At 42.7% G+C, this 25,462-nt stretch overlaps 10 protein-coding genes across 12 annotated transcripts; all 10 read right to left on the bottom strand.

Moving 5' to 3' along the window:
* Positions 1 to 669: 669 nt before the first annotated feature.
* On the bottom strand, positions 670 to 1,677 carry LSM04_005893 (Leucine zipper transcription factor-like protein 1; the record flags this gene model as incomplete). The annotated part of the gene is made up of 1 exon (XM_067331207.1): positions 670 to 1,677. The coding sequence occupies one exon, from the start codon at positions 1,675 to 1,677 to the stop codon at positions 670 to 672; it is 1,008 nt and encodes a 335-aa protein (XP_067189089.1).
* A 2,103-nt stretch (positions 1,678 to 3,780) lies between these two features.
* LSM04_006282 (putative 5-3 exonuclease) lies at positions 3,781 to 8,328 on the bottom strand (the record flags this gene model as incomplete). Its single annotated transcript, XM_067331206.1, has 1 exon — positions 3,781 to 8,328. One exon carries the CDS (start codon positions 8,326 to 8,328, stop codon positions 3,781 to 3,783), a length of 4,548 nt encoding a protein of 1,515 aa, XP_067189098.1.
* Positions 8,329 to 9,744: 1,416 nt separating this feature from the next.
* On the bottom strand, positions 9,745 to 10,911 carry LSM04_009486 (uncharacterized protein; the record flags this gene model as incomplete). The annotated part of the gene is made up of 1 exon (XM_067331205.1): positions 9,745 to 10,911. One exon carries the CDS (start codon positions 10,909 to 10,911, stop codon positions 9,745 to 9,747), a length of 1,167 nt encoding a protein of 388 aa, XP_067189142.1.
* A 460-nt stretch (positions 10,912 to 11,371) lies between these two features.
* On the bottom strand, positions 11,372 to 14,020 carry LSM04_008803 (Forkhead-associated (FHA) domain; the record flags this gene model as incomplete). The annotated part of the gene is made up of 1 exon (XM_067331204.1): positions 11,372 to 14,020. The coding sequence occupies one exon, from the start codon at positions 14,018 to 14,020 to the stop codon at positions 11,372 to 11,374; it is 2,649 nt and encodes an 882-aa protein (XP_067189134.1).
* A 683-nt stretch (positions 14,021 to 14,703) lies between these two features.
* LSM04_003801 (uncharacterized protein) lies at positions 14,704 to 15,438 on the bottom strand (the record flags this gene model as incomplete). The annotated part of the gene is made up of 1 exon (XM_067331203.1): positions 14,704 to 15,438. The coding sequence occupies one exon, from the start codon at positions 15,436 to 15,438 to the stop codon at positions 14,704 to 14,706; it is 735 nt and encodes a 244-aa protein (XP_067189051.1).
* Positions 15,439 to 15,845: 407 nt separating this feature from the next.
* On the bottom strand, positions 15,846 to 16,889 carry LSM04_001242 (Ribonuclease H domain; the record flags this gene model as incomplete). Its single annotated transcript, XM_067331202.1, has 1 exon — positions 15,846 to 16,889. One exon carries the CDS (start codon positions 16,887 to 16,889, stop codon positions 15,846 to 15,848), a length of 1,044 nt encoding a protein of 347 aa, XP_067189006.1.
* A 430-nt stretch (positions 16,890 to 17,319) lies between these two features.
* LSM04_003334 (uncharacterized protein) lies at positions 17,320 to 18,489 on the bottom strand (the record flags this gene model as incomplete). Its single annotated transcript, XM_067331201.1, has 1 exon — positions 17,320 to 18,489. The coding sequence occupies one exon, from the start codon at positions 18,487 to 18,489 to the stop codon at positions 17,320 to 17,322; it is 1,170 nt and encodes a 389-aa protein (XP_067189041.1).
* A 547-nt stretch (positions 18,490 to 19,036) lies between these two features.
* On the bottom strand, positions 19,037 to 21,274 carry LSM04_003200 (uncharacterized protein; the record flags this gene model as incomplete). Its single annotated transcript, XM_067331200.1, has 1 exon — positions 19,037 to 21,274. The coding sequence occupies one exon, from the start codon at positions 21,272 to 21,274 to the stop codon at positions 19,037 to 19,039; it is 2,238 nt and encodes a 745-aa protein (XP_067189037.1).
* A 392-nt stretch (positions 21,275 to 21,666) lies between these two features.
* Positions 21,667 to 22,858, bottom strand: LSM04_005905 (uncharacterized protein; the record flags this gene model as incomplete). The annotated part of the gene is made up of 2 exons (XM_067331198.1): positions 21,667 to 21,759; positions 21,803 to 22,858. 2 exons carry the CDS (start codon positions 22,856 to 22,858, stop codon positions 21,667 to 21,669), a joined length of 1,149 nt encoding a protein of 382 aa, XP_067189090.1.
* Positions 22,859 to 22,860: 2 nt separating this feature from the next.
* LSM04_000827 (uncharacterized protein) lies at positions 22,861 to 25,188 on the bottom strand (the record flags this gene model as incomplete). Of its 3 annotated transcripts, none has more annotated exons than XM_067331196.1 (2): positions 22,861 to 23,622; positions 23,683 to 24,468. In XM_067331196.1, the coding sequence occupies 2 exons, from the start codon at positions 24,466 to 24,468 to the stop codon at positions 22,861 to 22,863; spliced, it is 1,548 nt and encodes a 515-aa protein (XP_067189002.1). The 3 variants fall into 3 exon arrangements, with proteins under 3 accessions (XP_067189002.1, XP_067189003.1, XP_067189001.1); XM_067331195.1 differs by lacking the exon at positions 22,861 to 23,622 and adding an exon at positions 24,990 to 25,188 and having other exon boundaries at positions 23,629 to 24,932; XM_067331197.1 differs by lacking the exon at positions 23,683 to 24,468 and having other exon boundaries at positions 22,861 to 23,508.
* Positions 25,189 to 25,462: the final 274 nt, after the last annotated feature.

The following is a 25,462-nucleotide window of genomic DNA, read 5'->3' as shown; positions in this document are numbered from 1 at the left end:
TCTCAATTCTTATGCGGTGGGCAGTGGATAGCTCCTAATCCACTCTATTTTTATATATAGCACTATATATATATATATATATAGTGCTGTATATATCTTTTGTTATATCTGTCCAATTGCGTTTATTTGTGTGCAGCCAGACTTCTTCTTTCTTAGGCTGCTTGCTATAGCTCTAGAAACACAAAGAAAAAGTATTGATTCTTTCTATTGTTTAACTTCAAAAATAGAGGCACACACACAAGGAAAGAAAGAGAAAGGAAGGAAAGAAAAGAAATAGCAGACGAGAAAAAAAACAGAGAAAAAAAAAGGCAACACAAAAAATGGATCCATTAATTCATACCAATATATATATATATATATATATATATATATATATATATATATATATATATGCACCCTCAGTTGTTCTATTTTTCTTCTCCTTTCATTTTTTTTTTTGTGACGTATTTGCAAATGATAAATTTTTCTTCTATCTTTTTTTGCTTCCCCTTTCTGTGCTTCCTCTTCCCCCGCATGCATTTTTCATTCCTACTCACACTCATATATATATATTCAGACAGACAGACTCAAACAAACAATTCCTTCTACTTCTCTTTTCGCTCTATGTTTCCCACTCCTTCAATGAAACGTATATATATATATATATATATATATATATATACATAGTCTTCACAGATCTGTTTCCTCCGCCTCTGCCACATCACCCTCATCTTGGCTTAAGAAAGCAGGATCATACTGTATAAGTCTAGACCGCATTGTCTTTATCTGCTCATTCTTACGTGCCAATATCTTCTTCAACTGTTGATACTGCGTCGATTGACTCAACCGCATGTTCAGTTCTTGTCGAACCGCTGCCACTTCCGCCCGCAGCTGCTGCACCGTTTGCTGCAAACCCGCAGCATCCTGTAATTCCTTCTCTTTTGTACTACTACCACTACTATTCGTATTCGTATTAGTATTATTTCCTGCTGTAGTAGTTGTGGCGAGTGTATCACGCATATTACGAAACTGTTCCGCCTCTGCCGTGCGGTTCTCCATTACACGTGTGTATTCATCACTGAGGCGGTGTAATTTCTCCTGCAGTCGTCGTACTTCGGCGTTTGCCTCCGCGAGTTGCATCTGCGCAGCACCGGCGGCATCTGCAACTGTGAGAGGTGCGAGACGACCACGTGGTCCATTTAATAATCGAGATCCCTCATCACCTAATAGCCCACCAGCACTGTTATTATTATTATTATTATTATTATTATTATTATTATTATTATTATTATTAACATGTGTATTCATAGCTGTAGTAGTGTAGGCTGCTGTTGTTCCTGTATTACTATTACTATTATTACTAGAGGCGGTTAGCAGTACGTTATTCGCATCAATCTCAATTGTTATACGTTGCCGATCCGCATCCCGCAAGATGGCGTACAACAATGCAGAAGAGGCGGATGTGAATTGTTGTATACGTGTATCGAGTGAGTGCAGCAGCACTGCGGTATGTGCTGAGATGATCGCCTTTACTTCCTCTCGTGTGTATGTCTCCTGCAGAATATTTCCCACTTGATGATTGCTGGCATCCAAATGTACATTGCGGCGCAGATTTTCATAGGCGAGGCGTGACCATTGTTGATAACAAGAGACAATCGCACAGGATTCGGGGGATAATGCAGATAAGGCGTCTCTCATTGAATACTACACAGGTTTGTTTATTTGTTTATTGTTTTCCTCTATGGTATGTACCTAGACACTTTATATATATATATATATAAGTGTCTATGTATATGTATTGTGTGGGAAGTTAGTGGGTATAACTATATCTGTCTATGTAAACGTGTTTGTATATAGACAACAACACACCTTCGCAGGGGGCTTTACCTTTGTTTTTTGTTTTTTTCGTTTTCGTTTTTCCTTTTCTAATAACTATTTACTTACTGCACTCCTCATTTAGTTAGCATTCATTGGAATTGAGTAATTTGGCAAAAAGGAAATCATAATACAATAATAGAAAACAGAAAAGAGAAGAGAATTATTATAGATACAGTTCACCCACTTGTTAAAAATGTAGTATTATCTGTACATGTAAACTTAATACACAAGGATATCTCCCCCTGTATATATATATATATATATATATATATATATATGAACGAGGATTATTATTTCCTTGTATTGTAAATTATATTTTTGCAAGAATGTCTCTTTTTTGTTGCTGTTGTTCTCGTGAAAAAAACAATAACAATAATAGCGGCAACAGCAGTAAACAAACACACAAACAACAGCAGAGATAAAGAAAGAATGGAAGAAAAATAAATTAAATAAATAATAAAAGAAAAAAAAGATGAAAAAGGAGTCACGAGATAAGAATAAAGTCCATGAAGTAGGAATACCAAATAAGAAGAAAAAAAAAGAACATCGGTAGAAGTATATATATATATATATATATATATATATATCCCCTTCCAACCAACCCTTTCCCTTCTTTTTTCTTATTTATATATCTCATAGTGTTACTTTCATATATTTCCCACCATCCCACAAACACACACAAACAAACACCCCCGACTCTCTTTACCATTCACTCATTTCCAAGAGTTCTTTTCTCTTCCTCTCAATTTTTCTATCAAATTCCCTTTATTTATCATTGTTGTTGTTATTGCCTTTGCGAATATCACTGTGTAGATTTCATCTCTTGCCGTTGTTTCCATGCAAAGAGACATTCATTCAGATGCATTTAAAGAAGAAGTCAACAAAATAATAATAATAATAATAATAATAATAATAATAATAATAATAATAATAATAATAATAATAATAATAATAATACCATTGTTACATAACCCTTACCCACAGAGACAACCCCCAAGAAGAAGAAAAAAAACTGTTTACATTTTCCTTTGTTTTCTTTTCTTAATTTTCTCATATTAATTTCTTTTTTTTTTAATTTCCTTTCTTTTTTTTTCATTTCTGCGGCCCCAAGCTCCCCTTTTTTTTAGTTTATCATCCCCCGACAGGTATTTTTCTTTTATTTCCTTTTCACTTCGATCGTTTTACTTCTTTTTTCTTTTTCCTGCTAGGAGAGGGGTCAGTAGAGGTGAATGATGATGATGATGCTTCTCATTTCTCACTATCGATCAACATTATTAATATTGATACTACTGCTGCTCCTGCCGCTGTAGTGTAATGTATGAAAAGATAAAGAGAAATAAAAAGAGGGGAATAGAAATGTAGGTGCAGGTATCTGCACTCATATGATATACCATATATATATATATATATATATATATATATATATATATGTGTGTGTAATTAGAATTTGTGTGTGATGCACGGGTCTGACTCTTATGTTTTTTTTTTTTTTAATTTCATTTTCGGTTTTTTTTCTTTTTTCCCTCAACCCCCAAAAAAAGGAAAGGAAAAAAAGGAACTGACAACTAATAAATAAGACTCAGCACTTTTTTATCACTTTATTTTCTCCCTCCCATACTCATGAAAAGAGAGAAAAAGAGAGATAGATAAAAAGAGATCAAGAAAGGGAGAAAGGAGGACAGGGAGAGATAGAGAGAGAAATCTTTTAAACAGAGAAACACACACAACCCAATTTCTCTCTCTCTCTCTCCCTGTGCCTCATTCCATCCAAAGAAAAAGAAAAAACAAAAAAAAAGAAAATTATCCAAACTCTCCCACCAGCACACAAACAGATGGAAATACATACATACGCACACAAAGACATCATATATAATCCCTTTCCTCATCCCTCTTTTCTTTTTCGTTTCGCTTGTCTATACAACTTTACTCCCGTGGAACCATCTTATTAAGTTCCTCCGCAAGACGTAGTTTAAACAGTTTTCGGAAGAACGGCACCGCCTCACCGCGACGAAGGGTGAATTCACCAGTTTCTATTTCCCTCGGAATATGTATTGGTATATCTCGCTTGGCACTACCACTACCACCGCTACTAATAGTACCAGTACTATTAGGATTCACACCAATGCAGCCCCCAACGTTATTGTGCGGTTGTGTGAGAGGACGACTTCCCGTACCGCTACTGTTGATGATGTTCCCAGTAACGGTGGCATTGACACCACTATTCGTATTACTACGCTGCACTGTAGTATTGCTAGTATTATTAGTAGTAGCAGTAGCAGCAGTTGTTGCGTCTTCATTCCTCTTATGAGTCTTATGAGCATCATTCTTATTCTCATTACCACTACCACTAGTATTGTTATTATTATTATTATTATTATTATTACTAACAGCTGGCATTACTCCACCAGCGGGGGTTTTGACGGCTGCCGGTGGTGATGCACGGGCATTACTTCCCCACGCAACAGTAGTTGGTGCAGAATTAGGCTGTACACGCAGAATGTGCTCCGCCGAGAGAGACGCTGGCGAGGATGTCTTTAATTTACCAACGAGATCGGCTAAGCGAATACCACCGGCCCCCGCACTCATTGTGACGGCTGCAGAGGGTGAGGCCACCATCGTGGGTGCTGTCTCTTCTAATGCACTGCGGGGTTTTGGAATGGCAGGACCCGAATCCGTCGTGAGAGATGGACCTTGATGAATATTGATTTGTTGTGGTTCTTGCTGTTGTTGCTGTTGCTGTTGCTGTTGGGTCTTTAACAGGAATGCTTTAAGAAGAGAAGTCGCAGATGTTTCCGTTTCCCCTGTTCCTGCTACACCAATAGTACTAGCATTAGTAGTATTCGTAATACTTGTTGGAAGGATGCTAGCCCCGTTATTGTCATCTCCCGGTTTGTGCAGAACGAGAAGGGATGCCAACTTCACTAATGCCCCACGTGGTTGTTGCAGTCGTCCATCAAAGCGACTACCACCAGTAAAAGTCTCATCAAAGACAACTTCCGCCTCATGACTTGTGGCTAACAAACGCACAACGGTACCAACAGCCCCAAATGGCACACAACCCGCCGCCCGGCAGTTCACCACACGTGCTCCCAACGAAATTGTCTGATCTTGCGGTAGTGGAAGTTGCAAGATGTGGCCGCCAACACTGCGGGTGATGGGAAAGTACAAGTGTCGCTTAATAACAGGGCGAAGGGTGAGTTCCCGCACACGTCGCGGGGTGTGACGATCAAGTTCCGCCTCTAATTCACGTAAATGATCACGTGTGAAGGCATCATCGCTGGCGTTCACAAGTGGTACATCCCGCACCCCACACGCCTCAATAAAAGCCTCCATCTCACTAAGGACATCATCCACCTCCTTATCTTGCCAAATACCTGTCATAAATTGTGGTGGTTCCAATGCCTGTGGGGCGGCCGCTCCTGTTTCAAGTCGTTTAATGAGTGGCTGGAAGTTGTGCACGTATTGTTTAATAAGTGATACCGCCTCACGGGAGAACCAGGTGGTGTACTGCACCGCACGACTGGAGCGACCGAGAAAATCACTCTTGCTGGCATTTTCAAGATAATGTCCAGCCGGTTCTGTGCTTTGGGCGAGTCGTGAAAAGACATCATCACTGTATGGTGTCCAGGCGTTGGTTTGTCGTGGTACAAGTTTAGCGTACCCCAATCGTGTGAGATGATTACGTGTAAAGACGAGACCCAAACCCACTTCACGAGATCCATACTGCGGTGTTGTGCGGAGCGATCCGACGAGAAGACGCAAAGGTAATGATCCCAATCGCAGTTCACTCGCTACTTCATGTAATGTCATCCAATTACGTGGAGTGGCGTAAGACAAAAGAGAGGCAGGAATCGTCAAGGGATCTTGATATACGCGAATCGCCACTGCATAAATATCCTCACCATATGAGGTGGAATCTAGTACGAAACCAGCACTACCATACGCCTGCATAGGCGTTTTCTTATTCTTTGGCTCTGGGCCAATGAATATAACTTTAGCCCCAAAGCTTGTATCACCCTCAGCACGATTACGTTCTACATATCGGGCATCCGGTATCATGTCTACATCCTGTAGTCGAGAAATGAGGGGCATCGCATAGCACATTTCATCCTTTGAAAAGTTTCGCACAATCCGCCCCTTACGTTCCACACGCATTCCAGTAAAGAGGTTTACATACACCAGCAAAGAAACGTTGTCCACGGCAATACCTAGTTTCTCCTTCATATACTGCTTGTGGGTGTCACACTCCCGCACAAAATTTGATGAGTCATCACGGTTTAACTCCTTCGCCTCACTACCACAGAAGGTACCATCCTTTGTCAGAACAGCGCGGATACTTACATATCTATCACTAATACAAGCAATACGTGCACGACGGTAGTGAGGAAATCCAACCAGTACTTCCTGTCCAACAAGCGGGGCCACATCACGTGCACTAGCCTGATCCATAGAATCATTATTTAAAGCGAGAATAACACTCTCCTTACGTGTAGCCATTCCAAAAACGCTCACAACACCTGTTTCACGTCGTACATGAATACTATTCCACTTGCTGTGGAGTGTGGCAAATCCCTCTAACATCTTATCCCCAATCGCCACTCCTGGACAGAGACGTGGCACAAAATGAACAAATGGTGGAAACTCAAACGCCTGTCGACGTACTCGTACATTCTTTAAAGGTCCAAAATATTCATTCGGCAGTTCGTACTGCTGCATCTCGGCATCAAAGGTGAAAATCACAGGTGATCCAAGTGTATTACATGCCTGATCCTCAGGCGTCACTTTATCTTGAACAGAATTATACGCCGCCAGTAGGGTGCGTTCGTCGATAAATGGAATGAGCACAACCCCCTCCCAAGGTGCTCGCGCCCCCTCACGATCAATCTGCAGATGCTCTGGAAAATACTTGGCGAGTGGACTCGTCTTACTACGCAGCAGTGGCCAATACGCTCGTGGGATAGAGCGGTATGACAAGGGTGGTAACACCGCCAGGAGTTGTTGATGTGGTAGAAATGGTTTTCCCAGTTCAAAGTGTACCTTCGCGGCAACAGCAGGGAGATTCACCAAATCACTCGCCATTGGAGCATAGTGATGGGGAAAGAACCACTTCCATGATGGTGGTCCATTGTAATAGTACCCAAATACCCACATAATTCCCTCCACATAGTGTAATCTCAGATCACTCATTTCTTTTCCCTGGGGATCCCATCCATTAGCAAAACCGTGTTTCTCACGATAGAAACGATCCTTATATTCCTGCAGAGATTCCACCGCATTGGACGCAATCGCGGTCGCCTCATGGCTGGGATCACGTCGTGCCATTTTACGTTGATACTCTTGCTCCTGTGCCTCACGGGCTTTAATAGTGGTAAACTCAATCTCTGCAAGTCCCTGCAACCATAACTCCACCGCACGCCAATCAATTTTCCCATTCTCAGTCAAGTACATGGAGGGTTGTAATATACGCTGGCAGTAAACGTCAAGCATGTAGACAAGACTTCCATCGTGAATCCCAAGGGTTGGAATACTTGGTAAGAAGTCATTGCCAACAAAGAAGCACATCAGCACAAAGTCATCCAAGACGCGCTCCAGGTCATAGCTGGCTGGCAACTTTGCACCAAGTCGATCACGCAGATCCAGATCAAGGTAGTCACGTAGTACATTTACATGAAATAGCACAAATTCATCAGATTTGCGATAAGACTTATCAGCCACAATTCCATTAGCCTCATCCTCCTCCCGCTGCTCTCGCACCCGCCGGGACTCATTTCCCGCCCCAAATGTCACCAGCTCTCGCAAAAGAAGAAAATGTGGTTCATGTGTGGCAAGTGCAAGCATGACAAGATCGGCGTCCAGTCCATACATGCAATGAGACTCATTCGGGTCATACCCCGGCTGCATCTTGCGGCGACGAATAAAATCCACAATCTTGTGTTCCCCCTCACCAGGGTGATTGTGTCCGGAGTAGATCACCTTACAGTTCTGCCACGCCGGGTCTGTGGCAATCTTCATGGTGATAAAGTACTGCAGCTGTTCACTCACACGCACCATGAAGTTTGTGCCTGGGGTGATGCAGTTGCTGTCAAACACATCCTTCTCATCTGGCAGCTCCTCGCCGCGAGCAAACGCCTCCTCACGCGCCACCATCATATCATACGCACTGCGGTACCGGCGCTGTCGCTGCTGATTCATCTTCGCCCGCGGTGCCACACCGTCAATGGCTAGCAGAAAGTGTTTACGTGGTTGAATGGCATTAAAGAGTTTCTCGAGGTAGACAAACATGGCCTCAACCATGGCCTTTTCCGTTGCGGACTTCTGTGTTGCATCTACATCGTTTGGGTGAGTGCAATTGTGAATAATTCCATTCATGTCGAGATATAGATTGTCAACAGGCGGTGGACAATCACGGAATGGAGTGATAACAGAGGGGCAGCGCTCGGCCACCCATCGAAAGAACTTTGGAACACCCATATGTGTTTCTTTTCTTCTTGTTGTTGCTTTCCCTTCTCTATCGGCTCTTCTTTTTTCTTTTCTTCTTTACTGTTTTTCTTGTTTTCTCCCCTTTTTAATTCCTTGCAGTTTTCCTCTCTCTCTCTCTCTCTCTATCTATCTATCTTTGCTGTCTACTCTTCTCTTCGCTTCTCTAGCTCTTGTATTTTTCTTTTATACTCTCTCACTCTCACTCTCAGTTTCCTCCTCCCTTCCTCTTTCGTTCGCTGTTGAATGAGGGATTCTTTTCTTCTTCTTCTTCTTCTTCTTCTTCCTCGTTTCCTCCTCTGCTTCTTTTCTTTACTCTTCCGATTCGCCTCCCGTCGGTTATCGAATTCTCGTCACAGATAAAAAAAAAAAGAAAATGACAGAAAAGCACGCACACACAAACCCAAATAAACAAACTCAAACACCCCCTTTTCTCTTCCCTTTTCTTGTTCCTTTTTTAGGGCAAAAAAAAAGAAAAAACAAAAAACAACTTTTACACACACACACACTTATTGTGTCTTATCAGTCTGTGTGCGTGACACGTTGGTTGTACTCTTTCTCTTTCTTTCACTCTTCTTGATTTTGTTGCTGCTCTATTTCTATTTTCCTTCTTTCGTTTTCGCTATTAAGCGCCTCACAGAAGAAAGAAAAAGGAAATGATGTGCGACAGAAGAGGTGGGATGTAACCCCAAAGAAAAATAATTCGAACTCTTGTAACTCTTGTATGGTAAAACAAAAAAAAAAGAAAAAAGAAAAGAGAGAAAAGAGAAACAAATCATGTGTAGTAATATCATCTAGAGCAGAAAAATAATGAGAAACACATGTATACAGATAGATAACAAAGGCAAGAACCACGGACACAGAAAGAGAAAGGGAGTGCGAGACACTCTCATCAAGAAAGTTCAACACGATGGGGGAAAAAATAAAGAAAAGAAAAACAATAGGAATAAGATAATCCATTTCTCTTCTTCTTTTATGTATTTGCCCATTCATACAAATATCCATTGACTCAAAGAAAGACAAAAAAAAGACTGAGCAAAGAAATTAAAGACAATAAAAGAAAAAGAAAAAGAGGGAGTAGAGGAAGCAAATTAAAAAAGAAAAAGAAAAAATAAGACAAAGGTATGATGCACAGCCTTTATTCTCTTTTCCTTCCTAATTCACATTCCCCTTTCATCCTCACTCCACTTTCCTTCTAGAAACTTTCTTTTCTTCCTTCCTTCCTTTTCTTTCTTTCCCTTTCCCTTTTTTTTTCTCTTTCTTTTTTGATCTCTATACATCACTCAACATAGAATATAAATACACACACAAAGAGTATATATGTACCTGTATATATGCTTCTGAACACATTTGTATACATGTATTTATGTATAGTTCATATTATATACGTACATAAACACAAAACATTCTCTAAGCCATGGCTGTCGTTGACTTGTCAAATCGCGAAGAATGTTTCTCAACAGGCGGCTCCTCAGGCGCCGTATCTCTAGTAGTCTCATTCTCATAATAATTTTGCTTCTCGTTATTCTCACTCCTCTCTTCACTCGCAGTGGCGCCTGCCTCTGCCACATTCTCCACGTCATTCGCTCCTGTTGTTTTCTTCATAATAGCCGTGCCTGTGTGATGTGCACATGGAAACGCGGGTGCCTTTGCGTGTCGACGACCAACAATCGTGCTGTTCGGCTTTACTGTACCGGTGCGGGTGAGGGTGTGCTTTACGGTGCAGTTGCGGTGATCAATCGTATCGGCATCCCGTGCGAGATCCAGGGTGTAGTCACCGACCTGGTACACCTCCGCACAGTGACAGTGTCGTCCATTCACACCAGCGCGATTGTACGCACGCGTGCGATAATCATTACTGCGCATTGGCAGAAAATCACTGCGCACATCCCGCGCCCCCGTTGAGGGTTCACCCGGCCGCAGCAAAAACGAGATGTGACTCATCGGTGTAAAGTCATATCCAGCCTGTGAAATCACCGGTGGGGGACAGGAGGCGTACAACACCTGCGGCGCAAATGTACGTGGAAGTGCCTTCTTAGATGATGATGATTGCGATTGTGATAACGTGTTGTGTCCACGCTCATCCACCAGCGGCCGTAATCGCGGCAGCAGTCGTGTGCGGCTCTCCGCCGCTGCGGCTTCCGTCACGCCGCGGAAAACGGCATTTGGATCGTACGTCCCCACACACGTAAGAGTTGCCGCGTCCTGTGGATTCCGGCGTGCATAAGTGTCAAAGCCGCCGGTGGCAAATTGAATGCGTCCTTTGAGAAATCCCCATTGTGTGCGATTGGCCTCCTCCACGGCGTCTAGAGCATCGCGGTAGGTGGCGCTTTTTGGCAGGGCGTGTGTGGTCCACCGGGCGAGGGCGTGATCGCGTGCACTGCCGATAATTCCGCCGTGGATATTATGAAATTGATTGCTGCTGGTGCCGTGTAAATGACGCGTAATAGAGGCTGGGAGTCCTGCCATGGTGTATCCCTTTTTGCGGAGTTCCTTCTTTGGCGGCAGCAGCAGCAGGGCGTAACTGATCGGCACAGACTCCGACAGGTCCTGTGTAGAGAACGTCGGTTGTGGCATTAATTGAAGTGGAAGTAGAAGGAGTGGTGGGACTATATATGTATATATACAGAGAGAGAGAGAGAGAGAAAGGAATATAGGAATTTGATCTACAGATGAGAAAGGGAAAAGAGATTAGGAAACAAAAATACTGGTGGTGGTGGTGGTGGTCTTGTTTTATTTCCAGAATTTGTTGTTGTTGATGTTTTCCTCCACGTTCCTTTTTCTTTCTTTCTTTCTTTCTGTGTCAGTGTATATGAATATGTATATATGTATGTGTGTATGAGTGGAAAAGAAGGAAAACAAAAAAAAAAAGATTCGTGTATGGATGTGTGGTTTCTGTCATTTGAAGCCATCTAAACAATTCCATCCCACACAATTACGGTGTGAGAATGGTACACCAACCACCATACACCGCAGTATTATTGATGTACATCAAGAGATCATTTATAAGGAAAGCAATACGTTCGAACGCAATCTATCAAAAGAGAGCCTCCATGTCAAATATATTGACGGGGCCACCTCCAGTCTTTTTGCGAGTTCCCACATGAAGTGGAACTACATCCACATTTTCTTCTTCTCTTCTCACTCCTGTTGTTGTTGTTGTTTTTGTTGTACGTGTGGCTGTACGTCGTCTCGTCTTTGCCGTTCTGTTTTGTCGTTGTTGTTGATTATGATGATGTTGAGCTGTAGCGTCAAAGACGTTAAAGCGAGAAGCACTTAGTCGTGTTGTTTCCGCCACTGCTGAAGTGTCTGGAATAATATCATCTGCGTCTATGGCACGTGTAGTAGCAAGCACAGAATTCCTACTTCCATTCCCTGCCGTCTCTGCTGCATTGTCCATCTCTACCGTCTCAGAGCAGACCGTCAGCTGTTGTTTCTGAAAACACTTTCCACCCAAAGTTGTATTAATATTAATAGTATTAATAGTAGTATCAACAGGATAAGAAGAAGAAAGCGTATTGTATGGTTGGAAACATGGATATGACGGTAGTGTGGGTGGACCCGATAAAATGAGATCCCCGATAGTAATAGTACCAGTATTATTATTGTTATTATTATTATTATTATTATTATTATTATTATTATTATTATTATTATTATTATTATTATTATTATTATTATTATTATTATTATTATCAACAGTACTACTATTCACATCTGTGTGTTCTCGTGTAATCCAACCGGCCATATTCTCTTTCTCACTGTTTGGTATTCGTCCATCCCATCTTTCATCACTCTGTTCACAATCGTTATACTTTATTTGTTGTTGTTGTTGTTGTTGTTGTTGTTGTTCTGTCTCTGTATCACTGTGTGTTTCGCGGAAAAGCGGGTTTGGATCGGTGCGTCGACCCGAAGGACTATTTCCTGTACGTACACGTTTTACTCCAGCAGTTGTTCCCGCTGCTTTGGATGTACACAACTTTTCACGTTGGACCTCTCGTACTTCTTCTACTACTTCTACCACTTCTTTTTGTTGTTGAGATTGTTCTTTTTCTATTTCTTTTTCCTTTTCTTTTTCGACTCCTTGTGGAGATGATACTTCCTTCTTCTCTTCAGTTTCCTCCCCTTCTACTTCTACGACTTCTACTATTGTGGTAGATCTTGTTGGATTCCCCAATAACGGTTCTCGCACAAGTGGCACAATACACACAATACACTTTATTAACTGAAGATACTCCACACAACGCAATTTTAGTGTTTCCCGCAGTACACGCACACAATTACGAAGTGGCAATCGTTCACGGCGGTTAAATAACACCACATCTCCGGCATGACGGGCCGCAAAGGACTGCAGAAGTTGTTGAAGTTGATGTTGTGTATTCCGTTCTGTTTCTCCTACGGTATCGTGTAAAGAAAGATCCAATAGTACTTGTGCCTGCGTGCACGGGAGAAAGTTAGACACCTCCGCATACAAGGAACGTTGGAGGACGACAAATGTATAACCAGCGAAGAGTGTCCGACGGTTATTTCTATTCGGTGGAAATAATAGGCGTTGTTGTATTTCTTTTTCGTTTAATATATCTCTATTTGGATCTGTATTAGAATTAGGATTTGGGTCTTCCTCCCATAGTGTGGCCCAGAAAGAATCCAACGGTGGGGCGTATGCCTGTGGGTCTAGCAATACTCCAATATCCCTATTATTATTATTATTATTATTATTATTATTATTATTATTATTATTATTATTATTATTATTATTATTATTATTATTATTATTATTATTATTACCATTAATATTGTTAGTAGTAGTAGTAGTAGTAGTAGTATTAATATTTATGAGTGCCTCAATGTACGCTGGCGTAACGATATGTGCGGTGCGACACAACATAGCAATCCCCACAGCTGTTGGTGTTAATTGAGATGTGACGAGACAATTCGCATGTGTAAAGTCTGTCACTATACAAGCACCGCAGTTATGTGCATAACTCTGCAGTTGTGTGTTCTGCGGCTGTACAACACCTAATGCGAATATACGCAGTGGAACCCATCGTAATTGTAATGGGACATCGTTGTTATTCGGTGAAGGCAATCTTCTTATTGTTGTTGCGTTAGTATTATGTGTGTGGGAGGCGCCAATGTGAATGGTGAAAGACTGCCATGCACTATTCCTGCGGGGAGTACGAAAAGAATTTCCACGTGTGAGTTGACAACGTAAAACATTAGAAGAAGAAGAAGAAGAACTTTTATTATTACGATGATTGCATATTTGTAGTGTACGTGTAGCCGCATCCGCAGGATTATCCATGTGGTTACTAACACCGTCATCACCATCACTATTAATACTTCTAGTACTACTACTCCTGCTGCTGTTATTATTATTATTATTATTATTATTATTATTATTATTATTATTGGTGGAAGAGGAGGCACACACTTCTGTACCGTGTGTGGAGGTGTCTGTGATGATAACACACAATCTCTCTACATCATCATCATCCCGTGTGTTTTCTTTCTTTTTCTTTTCTCTTCTTTCTGTTGTTTCTTCTTCTATTTGCAGTGTGAGATGCTTACGACTAATGCTGGCATCGCCTGTTAATATAATATCGCAATCTCCTCTTCCCACAGTGTATACTCTTCCACGCACCAGACAACAACAGGCACGTCCATTCACATAAACAATCCACATATATATATATATATATATATATATATATACTCTATACGGTATATAAGATGTATGTTCTATATCTTCACAATCTTTCTCACTCTTCAGCTCTATCGTTTACTTTAACTGTCTGTTCACTCAAAAAATATGTCTTCTTTTTTTTTTCTTTTACTGTACAGTAGTGAATTACTGTGAGTTTCCCTTCGCCTTGAAAAGGAACAAGAAGAAATTGTGAAGCCAGAAAACGTCACTTTATGATGATAAGAGTAGAGAAACGAAAAGAGAGAAAAAGAAAAAAACACCATGAAGAAGAAGTACAACAACAGTACAAGCCAATAGGAATAAATAAAATAAAAAGGAAGCCATGATATATTATTACACAAAATCCTTTTATTTTCTTTTTCTTTACGATACACTTATATGATGAACCAAATTAAATAGAAGTGTGAATCCCTGCAAGCACGGCAAAAAGAAAAGAAAAGAAAAAGATAGAGAAATATAAATTTAAATATATAATCACCACTTCCATTCCCCCATTCATTTTCACACGCATTTCGTTAATCACGTATAAGATAGTTCAAACACATGTTTCATTTTCTCCCTTTAATTTAGTCAGAAGTGTACTTTCCCCCACTCTCCAGACCCCATATAAATAAATATATATATATATAATTATAATTATTCCTTTTGCAATAACTGTTCACTCATGAAATTGGTGATATGTTTCTCCCTTCTCTCATTCCCTGATAAACGAGAACGGCGATAACAAGAAGAATGCATGCCGCCATACAAATGCTACAACCAAGCCATACAATCTGCAGAGTTTCCGGTACTTCCTGTGGGCATTGATTAAACTGCGAGATACAGTCATCATAACTTCTGCATCCTCCACTACAATACTGCAGCCTTTCTTCTTCATCATCTCCTTCCTCTTTATTGTTATTGTTATTATTATAGTCATTAATCCCATTACCACTCGTACTACCCACGTTGCTCTTATTATTATTATTATTATTATTATTATTATTATTATTATTATTATTATTATTATTATTTGTACGTGGTTTCCCCGCCCTTTTCACAGTGGGAGTCTCTGCAAGAAAACACACCTTCTCTGCCGCTGCTGGATGTGTGCAGAACACCCCGCCGCTATTCACACAACTCCCACACGTTTTCCCCTGCACAAAGCAATCCGCAAACGACATGCAGGCCACACCACAACTGCAGTTATATGACAATTGACAAGTCATATCTTCCGGACACCACCGTCTATCCTCACGTAGTGTACAACTGGGGCACGAGGCGACTATTCCAACATCCAACACCGCCGCCGCCTCCGCGAACAATACACCCACTCCTCCTCGTTGTTGTTGCTCTTGTAATAGTAATAATAATAAGAGTTGGTGTAGTAATAGAGAAAAGAAAAGGATTTGTCGCATGTTTCTTTTTCTATCATGCAAGTTCTCCGACTTTCTTTTTCGTTTGTGTGTGTATTATTACTACTATGTGTGTGTTAGTTGCGCAGTGGTGATAATGATAATGATGATGATGCGAGAGAAGTAGAGAAATAAAGTGAAAGATAGTGGGATGTTGAGAAACATTCCAAAGGTCACTCTCCTATATCCCATCAGAGATAGGCAGCATACACACACACAAATATATATATATATATATATATATATATATATATATTTCTTCGTTAATGATGGATGTAACGCCAAAAAAGCGTGCGGACTGACACACTCCCCCCTTTATATATATTTCTTCCTCTACTTCACATCCACATTCACATCGTTGCTGTTGATGTTATTGTTATTATTATGCTTCCATTTGTTTTCTTTTCCCATCAGCGCCGCATGCCCCGCAGTGCGCCATTCACCGCCAAACGGTCTGCCATCACATTCCCATGCACACCGGTGTGTCCCCGTACATGTACCAGCCGTAATGCCAATTGCCGTGCTGTTGATATCGCAATTGTGTGCGCTAAACCGAACTCCATTCGCAGTCGTGTGGCGTACCGTTCCTCGTGTTGTGTTCGCAGTGTCTGCAGTCGATGCCAGAGATCACTGTTTAACACCGGTGCGCCGGTAGCTGTGACAAACCCACGTTTTAACCACAATGGCATATAAATATCCGCCCCACGTATAACATATGTGCTATCGCTATACACACGTAGATTATAACACCGCCGTGCCTGCAGTGCGGTCTGCAATACGTGAATGACGGCGTGCAGTTCGGCGCGGTTGTTGGTTTGTGCCTCACCATCCGGCAGCGGTAGTGAGAAGTCACTCAGAATAATATTGGGATCTATATTTCTTATTCTTTCTGTGCTGTTGGGTACGTAATAACCACCATACCCACCACGGGCTCGTCCGGGTTCACTCTTGCCGTTACTGCGACACGCCCCATCAACGTACACCTCCACCGCCTCTTCTTCGCGTGCACGCATCCACCCCATCGATATATGATGATGATCATCCCGCAATTCCAATGCCCCTCCACTGTTATTATTATTCTTATTATTATTATTATTAGTGTTAGTGTCATGGTGATCTTCTTCTCGGCTTCGCTTCGCTGGGTGTGGACGCGTTGTTGTTGTTAGTGGCAATGGGGATAGATCTACTTGCGAAGAATGCGTACAAGCCGCCGGCACACACGCATCTGCCATTGACGAGTTTTCTACATTAGACGGCAATAGTACAACCCGTTTATTCACTAATCCCTTATTCTCATCTATAAACTGTCGTGCTTCCGTCTCTGCTGCGAAAGACTTAAAGCGGGCATGTGGGAAGCCGGAGACTTGCGCCTCACACTGTGCCCATGTGTCAAAAATGCCTGTACTGCGGCCAACCGCCACGGCGTAGTACTTTCGCTTTGATGATCCTCCCATTTATTTGTGGCGATAATGGGCAATCCCACGTTTTATGTATCTCCAGATTCCGCTACTTCTGCTTTCCATTTGCAAGAAGAAAAACGAAACAATGAAGACACACCCGTTCATATAAAAAGAATATCATCGTTATAATATAATAGTAATAAATAACATGGCAATTATACAGAGAAAGAAAGGGGGTTTATATGTGTATGTTTGTGTCTATGTATACGTTTTTGTACAGAAATATATGTATAACAACGAGAGTTCCATACCCCTCTTCCTCTTCATCTCGTCAGTGACCAATAATAATAATAATAATAATAATAATAATAATAATAATAATAATAATAATACAATAAACTAATAAACAAACCAAACACACACAGAGAGAGGAAAATAAACACCAATGAATAGAGGCATTCACTCGTTTGTGCTCGTCTATTCGTTAATGCGATACGGCGTGGTGCAGTTCCCCGCGAATCTTCGCAAGCAAATCCATTAGAGTTGCTAAAGCCACACGTCCTTGTGGTACTTTTGCGGCTGCCGTTTCCCACAGTGCCGCCTCACGTGCAGAGAGTTGTTGTTCCCACAAACGCAGTTCCCCTTCACGTCTATCCACAAACTCCGCCGTGGCAGTGGCACGTTTCATCTTCGCTTCATACTCCTCTTCTCGACGACGTAGTTCGTGTTCCCAGCTGATGAGAGACTCCCGCTGCAGTAATACATCCGCCTCCCGCTGTTTACAGGCCTCCTCCCGCTGTGTCACTGTTAACTCCTTCGCTTGTACGGCACGTGCACTTTGTTGAATTCGCTCCACCCGCTCACGTGTATCCTGCAAGAGAAGTTCCTGCTGTTCATCCATTTCCCGCTCACGCGCTTCTATAATTGCGGCCCGTGTGGTGATGGATGTGCGTTGCTGCTGTAGTAATGCCTCACTCTCTGTCAACTCCCGCTCCCGCGCCTCTAATGTACATTTCAGTTCCTGCAATTGCTGTCGGTATGTGTCTGTGGCGATCTTTGGAGCCAATCGTTCTTCGTTTTGTTGTAATTTCTCTTCTCGTTCTCGCAGTCGTTCCTCACGTGCGGCCGCTTCTGTCTCACGGCGCAGCACCGCCTCCTCTCGCAGTAATAAATCCACCTGTCGCATTCGTATCGCCGTAGAGGATGGCGTCTGTTGTTTTGAAGGAGATGATAGAGATGAAACCGGGTGTGTGGAGTCCTCTTGATGATGTTCTTGTTGTTGTTGTTGATATTTCGGGTAAGTAGAGGGAGAAAGAAAAGCAAAATTAAAAGCCGAAGAAGGAGGAAGAGGAGTGTAGATAGGAGTTGTATCATGGCAATCTTTACTTTTCCTGAAAAATCCTTGTTGGTGCATATCCGTACGTGGACTCCCTCGCTCTGATTCCCTTCCACTCGCTATTATACTTGAAGAACCCCCAACATGTAAGTGCTGAGAAGTATTGTTTTTATTACTACTATTGGTACTGTTGGTATTATGATTGTTTTGTGCAGCAAAGAGCTCAGCTGCAACTCGACGTACGGATGATGATGAAGTGGGAGAAGAAGCAGAAGAAATGGTGTTGTTGTTGTTTTCCCGTGGTGATAGAGGAAACATAATGTGTGCAAATATAAACCGGTTTCCCTTCTTTCTCTTTCTCTACTACTGTTTCCTTCTGCCTTGTGTCGCTTGCACCAACGACTGCATTATAAACAACAGAAGCCACAGAATATTAATAAGAGCAAACAACAACAGAGGAGAAAAAGAAGATATACAGGAACACAGAGAGAGAAAGAGAGAGAAAGAGAGAAAAAGAGAAAGAAAAAGAAAGAAAGAGTGAGAGAGAGGGAAAGAATGTGTGTGTGTGTGTGTGACGGGTTTCATAGAAAGGAAATCCGGCAAGAAGTATAGTTTCTATACCCATCGCTCTCTGCTTACTTCCAAGTGTTAACAGAATATGTTTTGTTTCTGTTTTTTGGTTTTTGGTTTTGTTTTCTTCCACCGTCATTCTCCTCGCTCTCTTTGTTTTCTATTCATATCTCTCGTTATCCACGTCCAATGAATAGAAAACGAAAGGAAAAATGAAAGAAAAAAAACCAAACGCACACACACACACACACGAATAAAAATAGCTTTCGTAAGAGTATCCATTTACATTCATACACTAATTCTGCTCTCCCAGCTGCATAATCCCCGCCACAAAATCACTATATCGTATCATGTTAACATCATCATTTTCTTCGTTACCCCTATTATTATTATTATTATTATTATTATTATTATTATTATTATTATCATTACCACCATTGTTGGTCGTGGAAGTGATGATGTGGCGGCAGAGGTTTTGTGTTGCTCGCACGTTAAGAATACCTTCACTCTCTAAGATAGAATTCACAGCTTCCATGCATGTATCGGCATGAACACAGGCCCCACCACCACTCTCACGCATAAGAAAAAGCAGCAGCCGTTGTGCGAAGGGACGCACGGCGCGGCACAACTCCACAACCAAAGCCATGTGTAATGAACTTGATTCACTCCTTCTTTCATGATGCGGAGAGACAACTCTACCTCTGGTTTTTCCTTCTATAGTTAATGCTGTTCGCATTCTTCCTTCGAGTAGTGAAGAAGGTTTTAGCATCGCCGCTGGGGGACATCCCCTGGCACTATTTCTATTAGTATCATCATTATCATCACTACTATCACTACTACTATTATTACCACCACAATCACCATTAGTAGTAGTAGTAGCCGTAGTAGCAACCGCATCCAGTAGGCGACGCATACCAATTGAATGTTTAACAAGTAAGCCACCTGCATGATCATCCTTCACAATTTCACTTCCCTCTACAGAGGTTTCACACACCGATTCAACAGAGGGGGGCCATGAGACTGCGCTCTGCTGTGCCATCGACACCTGCAACTGCTGCAGATCGTTACAATTGTGGTTATGATTGTGGTTCGGTGTTAGAGACAGATCAACGTCATGTGTTGTACCACACCACGTCGTTTCCTGTGAGACTTTATGTTCACCCTTTGGTGGTGGTGTTAGTGTTGGCGGTGGTGATGGTGGTCTATCCTCATTCTGCTCCTGATCATTCTTCTTCTTCTCATCATCTTCGTTGTCTACGGTCACATCAAGAACAATGGACTCCTCCACAACGACACTCCAGTCAACCAAAACCGGTGTACTGGTAATGGGAGAAACTTCACATGTCCTTACTCCTGCACTCATGTCTTGCGGGTTTACGTGCAATGCAGAGTAGGTAGTATAAACTCTCGCCAATCCTCGTTGCTCCACTTCCGGTTCCGCCTCCTGATATGATTGTGTGGCTCTAGACGTACACACCCTCTGTGGTGTGTTATACCGCTCGCCGGGTCTTGAGAAGGAAAATCCGCTTCTGTCTAACGCATCCCCAGAATGGGGTCTGGCATATTGATAGCAATCATCATCATCATCCTCATTATCATCATTATCGTAATCCTGAATGTCATATACGGGGCAACTAATAGCAGTCGTTTCATGCTCTTGTTCCTGCTCCTCTTTTGGTGGATTTGAGGATGGGGTCATCATAGAATATCCTCTGCTAGAGGTGTGTAAATGTGACCGCACCTCCTTACCTGGTAAAGGTGAAGGAATACTCAGACTACATGCTGTATCATCGTTTCGCTGCTGCTGCTGCTGCTGTTGTCGTTGTCGTTGTTGTTGTTCCTTCTGAAGACCCATCACGGAATTGGGAGTATCATTACCATTATCATTATCAGGCAACGGTGAAGTTAGTCGTTGCCTTCGGTGGTGTTCCTGCTGCCGCGTATGCAAAGTAATTTTTGGTGACTCAGCGGCGTCACTTAATTCGTGTAGTAGTACATGCGGTGTATCGAGCACCTCGCTCTCCATGTCAGTTCGTTGTTCAGATGAGGGGGACGAAAGAGAAAAACGATAATCTGCTATAGGTCCCACACATCCTACCCGTTCTCCTTCGTCATTCTCCTCATTTTCTATTCCTCTTCGAAATGTCGCTGGCTTAAGTCGCTGGTTGGCGCCTATAGTATTCACTGGGGTACATCTAAGCATAGCGTTACATCTACCACTCTTTTCACCATTAGACGCCAGTCTCGTTGCAGCGCAAACCATAAGTTGGTCGTGGCAGGCGGTGAGATCCACATTATCGGTATTCATAGTATCGATGTTCACAATACCACTATGAGTAGCATTCTCATTCTCACCATAGTTATTGTGGTTGCAACCACAACTTCTACTGCCTTTACCGCCGATGCGAGCATGTGAGGCAGGAGTAGGAATACTTAACTCACTCTGTGGACTTTCTGATATTTGCTGGTGCTGATGTACTTGCTGTTGTTGTCTACTCAAATGTGTGGGTGTTAGATTACTAGAGTCACCCATCTCTAGCTAAGACAAAAGAAGAGCATACGAAAAGGAAAGAAGAAAGAAAAGAAAGAAAAAACATTATCAATGTCCGAACATACGCACATTTCCATGTTATACAATATGCGTATACAGAGTTGTTTGTGCGCATGCATCTGCACAGATACAAAAGATCAAAAGAAAAGAAAACATGACTTGACTCCTCCTCTTCCTCTTCCTCTTCCTCCTAAGGGAATACAAGAAAAAGGAAGAACATGAACGATAGATAAAGAATAAATAAGGAAATGAAAAAGGACATATGTCACTTGGTAAGGCGATAGTGCTACAAAAAAAAAAAAAAAATGCACACACAGACACACACACACAAAGAGAGAGAGATACACATACAGCTTTACAATAATATATGTGTATCAATTAGACTTCAGCGCGGCTCGCAGTTGCTGTGCCCGTCGACCAGCAGCAGCAGCAGCATCACCTAGTGCATATGCTCGTTCGAAAAAGCACTAGAGCCTCCTGCCGTCGTCCAAGTAGTGCCTCCAGCAACACAGCATAGTTGCACATCGTCATCGCATCGTGTGGGTCACGTTGCAGCGACACTGTGTACCAGGCAGTCGCAGCTTCGTAGTCACGTTCTACAGCTTCGGCAATGTATGCTCGTGCCCGCGCTCCTACGGCATCATCCATGTGCTGCTCATGCGCAGCAGTCCACACCCGTCGTGCTCCCTCGGTATCGCCCTGACGGTATAAATGCCATCCATATGTAACGTCCTCCTTGGCGAGACGAGTCTTTTCTCCAGGCATTGTGTTCGGCACTCGACTACCACCATTACTGCTATCACCATATTTCTTTGGATAACTCTCATCATCGGCATTATTGTTGTTGTTATTGTTATTACTATTATTACCATATTCATTGGTGTTGTAGTGGTTGCTATGTTTCCATGTGTCTTCTCCAGGTCTGGAAGTGTGTTGCTGTTGTTGATAGTGTTGTTGTTTTTGTTGTTGGTTTTCTGCTTCTTCCTGCTCTTCCGCTGTTGCAGAGGCTGCTGCGAGGTATTTCGCGTACAGACTATTTGTGGCGCAATTGGTTGGTGTTGCCCGTACCTCTGGAATTTGACTGGAGAGAAGCACGCTGTTGTTGTTGTTGTTGTTGTTGTTACTGTGGCCACGATTCAGAGGCATTTCCACCGGTGCCCCACCGTTATTACCGTTACTTTTACTGCCCTCATATCGCGTTCCTGCCATTCCCCTACTGGGCGGGTGTCCCTCCTCCTTCACCTCCACCTTCTCTCCCAATTCCTCCATCAAGTGTTGCAGTGCCTTCTCTCCCCGCAGTCGCTGCAGTGCTGTGAGAACGTGCAGTGGATTACTGTGTTGCATTCCCGCCGCAATATTCCCTGCGAGTGCTGCTGCCGCTGCCGCCACTCGCGCTGCACGTCTTTGTGCCTCCGCGTGTTGTTCCGCCTGTTCTTTGGCGGCGGCGGCGAGTCGGTGGGCGTCGTTTTGGCGGGCGGCGAGTGCGGCGAGTGGTACCACCGGCCGTCCACGATGTGGGCCCAACACCACACAATCCCCGCAGACAAGCACCCCAGCCCCCACCATTTCTATTCCACTCTCTTTTTCATTCTCCTAATAATGATTATGACTATTATTACTACTATGAGAAGAAGGAGGATTCTCATTCTCACTGGGGATGTAGTACTCCAGAGGGCGGGCGGGGTGAGTGGGGCAGGGGCGATCCCCATGTCTACAAGACAACGCAATAAATAAAGCAGCAACAGTTGTGTGGGATCATACACCGCCACCGCAGGTCCCGCCACACCGTCTGTCAAGACACAACAGTCCCACTCCCGACGGAATGCCGCCGTTGCCGTTCGTGCTGTCTTCATAGACGTCGGACAGACAAATGGTTTACCAACAACAACGTCGCAAAGAAGAATACAGGTGGTGTGCCTGCCGTCCCAATTCTGAAATGGTCGACGGTGGAACATCATGCAGGGGTTTCCACCACCATTACCATTATCATTACCATCATCATTTTTGGGAACAATTCCAGTGTCGTCAACAGCAGCACTATCATTACCACTCGTAGTGGATAAATGAGTCGTGTCAACGCCATAGTTAATGATGTTGTGTAGACGCTGGTAGTCACCCACAATAGCAAGACGTTCCGTCGCGTGCTGATGTGCCGCAAGAAGACGGGAGGTAAAACAACTTGCATGCACTTTATTCTTTACAGATATCACATTCATTACTTTCAAATTTAGCTGCTGCAAACCAACCACGTCTAATACCTCTTTCACAATGGTATCGTAGTAGGCATCACCAGGGGAAAGGACATCCTCACGTACAGAAGCACGTAAAAGCTTCTGCTAATGATACAGCAATGCGTCACGATCAGCCTTGCCATATCCCATTTCATCCACTATAGTATAGAAAGTTCCTTCATTCATATAATAGAGATTCGATAACTGACGTCCATCGCGTACAAATGACTCACGGAATACATCCCACAATGGAAACTTTCCCTCAATATTATTATTATTATTATTATTATTATTATTATTATTATTATTATTATTATTATTATTATGGTTATGGGTATAATTATTACTGTTGCTGTTGTTAATGTCATTGTAGCCACGGTAGAGTTTTTCCTTCTTGACGGTACCATCAACCGTCGCCGCTGCTGTGCCATCCCGAGATTCCGAGAAAATGGCGGAAGTTTGTGGAAACTGAGAGTCTTGAGGTGATGATAATTTCTTCTTTTCGTTCCGCCCTTCTCCCTCTTTCCCATTTTGTTGGATCTGATGTGTATTGTCCGCCCATACATCGTTCTGCTGTAGCCACTTGAACGGAGGAGGTGAGGATGATATTGCCGATGTAGAACAATGTCTATATCCCGTATCTTCTTTGCTTCCTCTTCTTCTTTCTTCTTCTTCCTTTTCCTTTTCATTTTCCTTCTCCTGTTGCTCCCCCCATTTCTGGTAGTGTGAGGGTGGAAATAGATAGCTACGTGGGTCGGGCTCCGCACCGTAGATCTCTGATAAAGCCAAAAAGAGTTCACGTGGTGTACCTCGCAACTCCCGCAACGCACGGGCCACCTCCGGTGTGGCAGTTGTCACGTTGTGTGCCTTCAAAAACGCCGCTAGGCGTATGGCGGTGTCGAGATTGTGTGGTTCCGGCCCATTGTCTAGTACGAGATTGTGCATTAGATCCTCTTCACGATTCTCCCACTCACGGAGCAGCGTCGGGGCACGACTCGCATGCTCTCGCCCATACAAGAGGAAGAAGTCCGTTAGATGTTGCTCGTAATCCACCACATGGTACTTGCGGTACAACTTTGTAAGGGTATCAATCTCTGGAATACTTGAGACAACACTCTCCAAAAAGGGCAGACCACCCGGGTTGTACTCTGACAAGAACTCTACCAGACGTTGTTGATATCCAGCAACGTCAGAGGGGGATACAGCAAGTGAGAGACCAATTTGCCCCATCTCTGTTCCCATAACGTGTGTGACAAGTTTGCGCCGCCGCACAACATCATCCACGTTCACGAGAAGGTTTTGAGGACATGTTCCAACCACACGCACACCGGATGGGTGTTCTTCCTTTACGATAAACAGCAGCTCAAGTGTGAGTGTGTGCACAGTCCATTCAGCAGATCCAGCAGCGCCTCACTGCTCGCCCCGGACATCGAGTTTCACTTCAAGAAATTCATCAGTGGAGGAACGCACAATGTCACGTGGTGTAAACTCAGCCCGTACATCTGCACAATCTGCAAGAAGTGTTCCATCCCTCGCGACTGCACGTAAAATGAGAGAAAATACGCGTGGGCCATTGTTACTATCAGACACAGAGTCGACACGGATGTTGCGGGGAATATTCACTAAATTGTGAAGACGCACGAAAACTTTCAAATTCTTACTCATTAGAACCTCGTTTCTGTCAATAAATGAAATGAAATATACATATACATATATATAACCAGATAGTTTTGGTTTTGTTTTACGTGTATGTGAAACAAGAAAAAGAAAAAGAAGAAAACACTGCAACCAACAGTAAAAAAAAAGATGAGTTTCAGAATAGCAAGATAAGAAGCTCTACAGATAAGAAAAAAAAGGAGAGAACACCTACACCAGAAAGAAAACCAAAATAAAAAAAGAATCAATAAAAAAAATAAAAATAACCAAAACAAGTAAAAAA

The sequence above is a fragment of the Trypanosoma melophagium genome (assembly GCF_022059095.1).
Source record: "Trypanosoma melophagium isolate St. Kilda chromosome Unknown ctg33segment0, whole genome shotgun sequence".
In the NCBI taxonomy this organism is placed as follows: Eukaryota; Euglenozoa; class Kinetoplastea; order Trypanosomatida; family Trypanosomatidae; genus Trypanosoma; species Trypanosoma melophagium.
Note: the sequence above shows the minus strand (reverse complement) of the source record. Positions and strands in the feature narration are given on the sequence as shown.